This window comes from Arachis ipaensis, chromosome B05, assembly GCF_000816755.2.
Source record: "Arachis ipaensis cultivar K30076 chromosome B05, Araip1.1, whole genome shotgun sequence".
NCBI lineage: Eukaryota > Viridiplantae > Streptophyta > Magnoliopsida > Fabales > Fabaceae > Arachis > Arachis ipaensis.
Window position 1 is genome coordinate 8736608 of NC_029789.2, and position 10825 is coordinate 8747432.

At 35.8% G+C, this 10825-nt stretch overlaps 2 protein-coding genes across 2 annotated transcripts; one reads left to right on the plus strand and one right to left on the minus strand.

Annotated features, from left to right (window-relative positions):
* Positions 2965-4009, plus strand: LOC107640079 (protein MAIN-LIKE 1-like). The gene is made up of 2 exons (XM_016343634.1): positions 2965-3684; positions 3803-4009. Exons 1-2 carry the CDS (start codon positions 2965-2967, stop codon positions 4007-4009), a joined length of 927 nt encoding a protein of 308 aa, XP_016199120.1.
* LOC107640080 lies at positions 4385-9381 on the minus strand. The gene is made up of 2 exons (XM_016343636.1): positions 9253-9381; positions 4385-5977 (listed from the first exon to the last, which is right to left on the minus strand). The coding sequence occupies exons 1-2, from the start codon at positions 9379-9381 to the stop codon at positions 4385-4387; spliced, it is 1722 nt and encodes a 573-aa protein (XP_016199122.1).

Genomic DNA, 10825 nt, shown 5'->3' on the forward strand with positions numbered 1-10825 from the left:
TAAAATGAGTATAAAATTATAAATGTTATAAGTGTGAAATTATGAATGTTATGTGTATAAAATTATAGATGCTAAGTTAAAAATATTTTCACAAATTCTACCATGCAAAATGATCAAACAATAAGTGACAAAAATAAAAGCAATTTAAAAAAAAATACTACATCATGAATAATGATTAGTATTTACAAAATTGAGATGAGTGAGTAATTTTTTTTTAAGAAAAGAAGATATATTATATATTTTTAAGGTTAAAAATAGAGAGTTAATATTCAATTTCGTCCTTTAAAAAGAATCCGTTCTCCAAACTAAATTTTTAAAAAAATAATGAATGAAAAATAACAAAGACAATGCTTATAAAAAAATTATTACATTGAGAATAAAAATTGAACAATTACAAAAATTAAAATGGATGATAATTTTTTTTTCTTTTATAATAACATCATATGTTTTTTTTTTTAGTGTTAAAAGTAAAAATATGACTAAACTTTTGAATTTATAAAAAATCAATTAAATATCAAAGATATCTATATAAATTACACATTAATTCTCATGATCGAAATCAATTAAATGTAGCTTAAAAAAAAGGGGTGGTGGAACATGATCATAAATGAGAGTATGAGACTGGACCAAATAAATAATATGAAAAATAGAAAATTTGAACTGTTTTAGGCTAAAATTGATGGGTTACCGAACATTACTTGTAGCATATATGAGTGGGATGAAATTAAAGAAGCAAGCATAGTTAATTGTAACGGAAAACGAAAGCAAAAACAGAAACAGTGATAAGGAGGAGACAGTAATTGAAAAGATGAAAAGACAATGATCCCAACTGAGTCTGAGAGAAAGAGAGAGAAGGTAGGGTGAATTGAAGGAGGGGAATACATTAATGATAGGAGTGACTGTGTACGCAATTGCTCACCAACACACTGAGTCACTGCTCTCTTCTCTGCTCTCTCCTCCTGTTCCCCTGTTCTCACTGTAACTCACCACCATCATTCTCCTTCCCTCTCTTTTGCCCCCCCACCCTCTTTTTCTTATTTTCACCTCCTTCCCTTTTACTACTTCAATTTCTTCCATTCCTCACTGCACCTTTACAAACATCTCTTCTCTCACATTCAATATCATTAGTAATTAATTACCATCTCCTTAATAGCTAGTGGTTATTACATTTAATGATTGCATTGTCGTTGACGGGTTTAATAATTTCACCAGTGACTACTTTAGTTTAATTACCTAAAAACATGTTAATATGTTTGACGTTGCCGTAACTTTTTCTGCATGAATAAACAACAATATAATAAAAAATATAGGACGAGGTATGTACGAAGAATTTTGGCCAAGTTTTTTTTATATGAAAAAAATATTAATATTTTTGTTCATACCAAAGTGTGTGTTGAACACGTGTCATTACTCTAACAATACGTAGAATATATATTAAATACGTATTAATATTTTAACAACATATTGTGTATTAAACACTTTTTTATATATTTACAATACATATATTTTAAATATTAATATTCAACAAAAATACCTTATTTATCTTTATACGAAGAATTTTATCTAATTACTACTTCTGATGAGTGAGTTCCTCTTCATTATTATTAAATCACATTTAGAAAGGATTATATATATAGCCATTTAAAAATAATTTGGGGATGATTTCGTCATTTTCACAGTACGCGTGAATTCCAATGACTAATCATAAAGGGGCGTTACTATTGGCATTTGCACCACTCATTTAAGTTTTTTCTAAGCAATGAATTTTCATCAGGTAGTGTAGGTGCAATGCAAGAGGACAATATCTATATTATAAATTATGTTGCACGTGGCATGATATCACTTTTATATTCATCGCCAAAGTTCCAAACGTATAGCCACAACTTGAAACTTCAAACCTCGTCTTTATCACCGAGTAACTTGCTAATCATGCATAAATAAATTAATCAAATAAAAATACACTAAAAAGATACTGTACATACCAAAAAAAAAATACGTTCAACATAAATACAAAATTTTCTAATAATATTTTTAGTCTATATTTTTAAATATTATTAATTAATTATTAATAAAAAACAATAAATTATACTCAATCAAATATTTAAAAATATAATTACAAATGTTACGTAGTGTTTGCTATTATTGCTACGTGCTACCTTTTTTCACATGAATTTTATTCTATTTATTAGCTAATAATTATAAGAGTCAGCAGGACATTATATATGTTGGTGTATAGTTTTAAATATAAAGAACAACCTACGGAGTTAGTTTAAATGCACATATAATAACTAGGAGAAATAAGGGCAAAAAACCAATATATACCAAGGAGAGCTCAAAATTACCAATATCAGCCAAACCAGAAATTCATACCTGAATCAACCAGGACGAATTATTATATAATTCGAATCAATAAGATTCGAATTATACTCTCAAGTAATTCGAATTGATATAATTCGAATTATCTACATGCAACAAATGAACGTAATTCGAATCAATATGATTCGAATTATACTCATCCAAAACATCATGTAATTCGAATCAATACGTTTCGAATTTACATAACCTATTTCGAATTCAGTTAATTCGAATTACTAGGAGAAGTTTATGTTAGAGAGGTTCGAATCTAGTTGATTCGAATTAGGGCTAGAACCGATTTCCATAGTAATTCGAATCAAGTTGATTCGAATTATAACTGTTTCGGCTATAAAAGGAGTTCGAAGCAAGTTCATTCGAATCAGTTTCTCTTTCTCTAACCCCACCAAATCCCAGAGAAAACGACCAACCTTTCGTATGTATAAAATGTTGGTCGTTTGTTTCATTTATCTTTTACACATGACGATTTATTTTCTGCTTCCTTATGAAACATATTGTATATGTTAGTGGGTTGTGCATCTGTTCTAATTATGCGGTTTATGTACTGGCCAGCCTCGTCGTTGCATATCCAGCGTTAGGCGGCAGCAGGGGATGCGTCTTGATGAGAGGTACGTTCCGTACCTGCAGATGGCCGGATTGTACCATCTTGTGAGACTGAATGACAGATGGTTCCGACTAGACGAGCCCCTAGTCAGCGCATTCGTCGAGAGGTGGCGGCCTGAGACGCACACCTTCCACATGCCGTTCGGAGAGTGCACCATCACGCTTCAGGACGTCGCATACCAGCTGGGGTTGCCAGTGGACGGAAATTACGTTAGTGGTTGCCTGATAGACTTCCACCTTTACATTGAGGGTGGGAGACCTGCTTGGCAGTGGTTCCATGAGTTGCTTGGTGTTTTACCTCCCGAGAACCAGGTGCAGAAATTCGCAGTCAACTGCACCTGGTTTCAGGAGACATTTGCAGAGTGTCCAGACGGGGCTGATGAGGAGACAGTTAGGCGCTTTGTCCGGGCCTATATCATGATGTTATTGGGCACGCAGCTCTTTGCCGACAAGTCCGGCAATCGTATACACATCAGATGGCTACCTTATGTTGCTCGGCTTGAGGAGATGGGTCGCTACAGTTGGGGGTCGGCGGCACTTGCATGGTTGTACAGGTGCATGTGCCGAGTCACCAACAGACATGTGGTGAAGTTAGCTGGCCCTTTACAGTTACTACAGTCTTGGATATTCTGGAGGTTTCCCACTCTTAGACCATCTGGGTATGATGAGATTAGCTGGCCCCTTGCCTCGAGGTACCGTTATTGTTTTGTATTATATATGCTTCTCGTATCCGAGCTCGATGTTTGGAGACTTGCTTGCTAGTGATGGCATTGTGGCCGAGTTTGGTGGACCGCATTTCCTTGATGATATCCGGACTATCATGCAGGAGGATGAGGCTGCAGCCGGACGGGTTCAGACGACAGGGACACAGGCACCCCTGGATGTAGATCTGAACGAGCCTGCCACGGTAGCTCCCCCGCATCCTTTTGCCATGGGTGGGACCCCAGCATCTGCCCAGACTATTGGGTCACATTCAGTTGCCGGCCCGTCATCATCCAGACCCGTGCATGCTGCGCGTGTGACCCCGAGATAGCCAGTTCCGGATGACAGCGACGAGTCTATTGAGGATGAGGAGCCACTTATACGGAGGAGTTTCCGGACACGGGTGCCACGCCGTTGCGGCACTGGATCGCACCTATTTAGATGATTTACGGATAGTGGTGTATGTCATGTTGTTATATTTATATTGTCTACCTTATTGGTTGGTTATCATTGTTATGGTATGTACGTTGTAGTTATGTTATTTGATGTTATGGTATGTACTTTATTGTTTTGTTATGTCATTTACTATGATGTAATCCACTTTTATGTTATGGTATATAGTTTCATGTTATGTTATTCATTATGATTCATCCCTCGCGGTAATGTTGTTTGTTTTAGAAACTAATTTCAATCATTTAAAACATATTCAGCTCAATGCAAAGTTCGATGCAACGTGTCGAATGCAGAACGCCCGGTACGCAGCTGGGGGTAGCCATCCCCCATCCGGAGCCTCTAGTGCTGCCTTGATGCCATTATGCCTATCTGAAATAACTAACAGACCCGGCTGAGGTGTCACGTGCTCACGGAGGTGGGAAAGAAAGAAAGACCATGACTCAGCATTCTCACCCTCGACTAGTGCAAATGCCACGGGGAGGATGTTCGAGTTTCCATCCTGTGCAATGGCGACTAGCAGTGTTCCCCCATACTTCCCATATAGATGGGTCCCATCAATACTCACCAGAGGCTTGCAATGACGGAATGCCTGGATACAAGGGGGGAAAGTCCAGAACAGCCTATGAAAATAAACTTGAGACTCGTCAACCTGTCCCCCAACTCGAACAGGGCAAGTCCTGAGGACGGCTACAGTGCCAGGCATCGTCAGCTGAACTCCTAAAACCCACCTAGGGAGCTCGTTGTACGACTCGTCCCAGTCCCCATATATGACGGCAACGGCCTTCTGCTTCGCCATCCATACCCTCCTGTACGTTGGCCTGAACCCAAATTGTGCGGCCGTTGCATTTTGAAGGACCTTGATGTTCACAGCTGCATCAGCCCTAACCATCGGCATAATGAAGGTGGATATCACATGGTAGTCCAGACTCCTATGGTCGCTGGAGATGGAGCTGGCGAGACATGTATGCGGACCGTTGTATCGCTTCACTTCCCAGATACCCTTCCGCTGTCGGAGACTCATCCGAATGAGCCATGTGCACCCATTCCCAAACTCGGAACACTTTCCCACATACCTCCGATAGTCAGACTCAACGACCTTGTACTGGACCCCTCGGCGGATACTGTACGTCTTCACATTGAACAACGCCTCATCTTTATCCTGAAATTGTTGGCCAACCTGAAACTCGTTCACACCGGCAGACCCCTCGGTATCTCTAGCGCCAAATCCTGAGGGCAGCAGAGCATTTTCATCCTGCCGCATGGCATCCAGGTCCAACGAGGAAAAATGGGGTGGATACTGCTGTGTGCCAGAACTAGATCCACCTGTAGCCCTTCTCGGAACAGTAGTTCCAACATCATCGCCGCTTTCATCAGCGATCAAATCCGGCTCCACGTCATCGTCATCTGGATCCTCAAACAAACCATCACCAACACCAGCCGGTGTGGGACAATGTACCTCGGTGGGAATATGTTTCCCATGCCGAACCTCATCTCCAACATTCCCGCCCAGATCGACGGCAAACGAAGGGGACGCAACAGGCTGCATCGGTGGCTCATACACAGGAGCAGAGGACGAAGCAACAGCAGGTCTCGAGCTCGACCCGGCAACTGCGGCTATAGTATTCGCATTCCGGTTTGAACCACCCGAGCTAGATACCACATCAACCAACTTAGCCAACAACTCCGGTGTCCTTACCTCGGGAAACTGCCTACGACAAAGAAACATAACCTGCAAGTCCTCGTTACTGCCGATTGTGGAACAATCAAACTTCACGGTGTCATGGAGCACCGCTGTTGGAATGCGGTAGAAAAACTTCTTGACCCTTTTAACTCCTTCGAGACCAAGCTTATCCAGCACACAGCTAACAAGAGCATCGTAGGTGGTTGTTGGCGTCACGATAATACATAGTGGATCCTTATCAGTGAACTTCACGCCGGATCGAGTTTTTCTCTTAATCGACCCTCTATAATGTACCAACACTAGGAAACTCTCCTCACTAGCCATCTCCCCACTTTGTTCACAGCATCATGAGTTCACAGCATATATATATAGCCCTGGTTCGTGCTATATATATAATTCGAAACAAGTTGTTTCGATTTAGCACAACCTAACCTAGTAATTCGAACTAACTAAACTCGAATTCTTAACTTATAATTCGAAACAAGTTGTTTCGAATTATGTTGAAACACAAAATAACCTAGTAATTCGAATTAATAAGACTCGAATTCTTCATACATATTTCGAAACAAGTTGTTTCGAATTACCTTATATTGTCACCTTCATAGTAATTCGAATCATATTGATTCGAATTACTTTAAGTCGTTGCATGCACATAATTCGAATGAAATCAATTCGAATTACTTGATATCATAATTCGAATCTTATTGATTCGAATTACATAATAATTGGTCCTGGTGGATACAGGTGAAGATTTTTGATTTGGCGGATTTAGGTAATTTCAAATGCTCCTTGGTTTATTTGGGTTTTTTGCCCGAGAAATAATGTAAGTTTTTTTCAGTATTTTCCCCTACATACAAGTTACAAGTACATAATAACATAAACATGCTGAGCAAGTCAAAACTCAAAAGTAACGAAATAAAGGTGCAAAGTACAGCTACACGCATATAAGTTTGCACGATTCTTGAAGTGATCCAATGCATCAATATTAAATTGCCCCTACGATCTTCTTCTATATATAGTATAGTATTTCTTCTTCTATACATAGTAATATTTATTTGTTTTCTTATTCGATTTAAATTAAGCTTTTCTTTTTCTATTTTTTTTAGAAATTAGTTCATTGAATACGTACAAATTTAAATCATGTACGTAGTAATTGATAAAAGCAAAGCAAGCGTTACGCAAAGTAGTTTTGTTTATTGAAACAATATTAGATTCTGGTGGACTGAGAAAATATGATTAAGCTGACCATTATTGGCACCGCTTTTTCTATAATTTTATTCAACTCGATCTCAACTTATATAAAGATATATATGCGTATACCCAAACGCAGCAACATTTCTAATTAATTAATTTAAGGCACATGCACACCAGCAGTCTTGAGCGAGAAAGATTTTCAAAACTTGGGGCAATCGATCGGCTAGTTCACGGTATAAACAAAATTAATACACCATACTCCACCTCATATTTTAAGGTACTAAAATTATAGTTCACTCATATACATATATCATCAAACGATTATGTTTTGTATACACCAAAATCAACTATCAAAATTAACTGTCAATATAAAATATATATTAAAATATAAATACATATTAAAAGAGTTTTTTTATTCAAGTATTATAGATTTATAGTAACAAAATATATTTTATTCATGAACTATATATATGATAAGCAATATTTTTCTTAAAATATACACCAAATTTTTTATATTAATATTATGAGTTTAATTTTATTGTACTGACAGTATAAAATGTTTTATATAGTCGTGTAATTATAACTGTTTTTTTGAATGATCATTCACGCAGTCAATATAAAAGATAATTATTTTTACTAATGTTGTGATATGTGATTAAATGCACGTGTAAAACAATTTTTTAGACTGACAATACTTTAAAATTAAGTTCTTAATATTATATAAAATCTAATTTTAATGCACNGACAGTATAAGAAAATTAAATTCTATTATATATTGTATAAATATTGTATTTTAGGGCTAATGAGAAAAAGAAGAAATATGATTGGCAGCGAAGAGACATGAGTATGTAGGCTTAGGTTATAAAATTGAAGTGGTAGTTGGGCGTGTAAATTAAGTGAAGAATAATTGAATTGAATTAATAGGTAGTAGCGGTAATTGAAGGGTTGGATTAGGGAAAAGAGAAGATGGAGAGTGACGGCTAGAGAGGGGGGGCCGGGGATTGAGAACAGTTAATTGCGGGGGGGAGGCTTAAGGTTTTGTCACTTCAAGGATGTGATCTCAGTAGTGAAAAGCGCGCGTCAATCAAAACCACTGTGTTCTTATATTAGCTACCTGCTTGCTGCATCGTGCTCAGTGCATCAATCAATGAATTAATTCTAGCAGCAGCAGCAGCACCTAGTGTATGTTAGGTTACAGTCACTCACTCAACTTCTCTTTGACCGGGAATAGCAGGTCATCACTTCTCTCAACTTCCTTCCTCGTTTCTCGTGCACCTCTGCACACACCCATCACAATGGATGCATGCACGGTAGATTACCAAAATATCCCCTATGTAGGGTTGACGCGCACGCTACACGGACGCTATTAATAATCATCATTGCCTTCTCTATCAAAACCCTCCTCTCTTCTTTTATTACCATTTTCATGATACAACTTTAAACAAATAAAACACAAACAGAAAGAATACGATAAATAGAATAATTTTATTATTTGGTCCATTTTGATTCCTTTGTTTTTATTTCACAAATACACCTAAATTCAACTAAATTCTAATATCTTTTTTACAGTCGTACTATTTTATGGAAAAACATTTTATTTTGCTTTATCAGAAAATTTACTTTTATAAGTAAAATCAAACCCTTGTAATCATTGTTTGTTTCCGACCACTACTAGCTTTGCTATACTTATATGCATACCTTCTACGTTCGATCCCAACTTGAAAAAATAAATTTATTGTGAACATACATTCAATTTCGATTAATTATATTTGTGGATTTAAATCCGTAAATGTTGATTTCTTCGTATCAATTTAATTGAAACCAAAATAATGAGAATTGGAACCATAGGTAATTACAATACAAACAAATGAAGTATATAAGTAAAAAAATGTATAATAAGAAAATATTAATTATTTTAGGATTTATTTTGGAAAGAAAATTCACGAATGAGAGAATAACATCACATCTTAAATAGTTTGAACTAAATTTTTACTTTTAGTATGTTAAGCAAAGCAGATGGTTAAAGTTAAACATTTCTTTAGCATGTTATTACTTTTTTGCTTATTAAATGAGGTGTAATTTTTAAAATAAGAAAAAATTGCATTTTACAAGTTGCATTCTATAAAGTATAAACCAATATCGTAACTAGGAAATGGCGGGCAATCAATTAAAGCACGAGGAAATATATATAAATATACTCGACGCGATTAGGGATGTTAATGGGGCAGGGCGGGGGCGGGGGATGCCTCCCTGCTCCCCATCTCCGCCCTCAGATTTACTTCCCATCCCCGCCCCATTCCCCGCCGTGGGGGAAAATTGCTCCCCATCTCCATTTTCCACGGAACTCCATTCCCCGCGGGGACCCCATTCCCCATCTACATAATAGTTCTAACTAATTATTAATTTTCATATGAATAGAGCTACAAGTATCTATCTTATACAAAAATTGCAAGATTTTATACAAAAAGTCTAAATAACACGATGGTAACTTCTTTCGAAATAACGCAATGGGGAGACGCAACGACGAGCCAAAGAAAAAAGCAGTGGACGAGGTGGAAGACACGACAACAAAGAGGAGAATGGATACGACGGCAGAGTTACGAAAAGGAACGCCGCAAATAGAAATTACGACGCGGTAAGGGTAATGGCACAGTGAGGTGTGACGATGCGGTGAGAAGGGTGACGAGGGGGTGGCTGCAGAGAGGTTGGATGGAGTATGGACAGCCTTAGGGATCTCTGAATTGAAGAGAGGTTATGCAAATAAAGATTAGGAGTTTTGGGTTTCTATATATATGTGTGTGTGAGAAATGACTAAAAAACATATATGAGAAATAAACTATTAATTTACAATTATTTTATTATTATATTTACAATTATACTTATAACATGTTTAATTTATTATACATTTTTATATTATTCATGTATTATTATTTGATAAATATTTTATGTTAAAAAAGTTACTTATTTATTTATTTTAATTAACTTATAATTTTATTTCTATTGTTATGTTATTGTTGACTTTTTAAGATATTGTTGAGACTTGTTATATGTATTTAATTTTTTTAATTTACAAAACCACAAATTCAATCCAATTTAAACCTCTTAAAATTGGATCAGATCGAATTTTTTTTTTTTTAAAAAATCATCAAATCTAAATCACACCATGAACACTTTTAGTCATGAAATAAAAAAAAGAAATAGCAGAAGGTAAACTAAAAAAAAAGTGGCATCCTAATTGTAAATTATGATCCTGTGCCACCAGGCGATTAGCACAAGCATTTGCTTTCGTGAATTTATGCTGAACACTACAAGAAAATAGAGTTATTTTAACACTTTATTTTTTAACACCATAATTAAATGTCAAAATTAATATATATTTTTGACAAATATTATAAATGTCAAATTTTCTATGTTTTCTTGATGAATAATTTGACCGTAGAAAATTACTCATCAATTTTGACACTCATTTATTTTCAATTTACTCCACTATTTTTCTTTTTCTTTGGCTCTGTTAATTTTGACATCATACTGCTCTCAGTTTAGAATTATACTACTCATTCTTTATCTTCAAAATCTCAAGTTATTCTTTAGTTTCAAGATCTCATCTCATTTTTTGTTAAAATTTTTTGTTGAGAATATTTTATAGTCAATAAGTGTCAAAATAAATAGTATTTTTGACAATTAATAAGTATCACAGAAAATATGTTCTCAAAATTTTTTAACAAATTATTTTTGACAGTTAATATTTATCAAAATAAGATTTAAATTTTTTTCACAATCACTTATATGTTAAAAATACTATTTTTGACAAAACTTTTA

Excerpts from the sequence above, each read along its gene's own strand:
- LOC107640079 (XM_016343634.1), top strand. The coding sequence starts at position 2,965 with ATGCGTCTTGATGAGAGGTACGTTCCGTACCTGCAGATGGCCGGATTG. Across the intron at positions 3,685-3,802 it reads CGAGGTACCGTTATTGTTTT|GAGGATGAGGCTGCAGCCGG; the intron begins GTATTATATATG and ends ACTATCATGCAG.
- LOC107640080 (XM_016343636.1), bottom strand. The coding sequence starts at position 9,381 with ATGGGGAATGGGGTCCCCGCGGGGAATGGAGTTCCGTGGAAAATGGAG. Across the intron at positions 5,978-9,252 it reads CGGAGATGGGGAGCAGGGAG|CTTGGTCTCGAAGGAGTTAA; the intron begins GCATCCCCCGCC and ends GTGCTGGATAAG.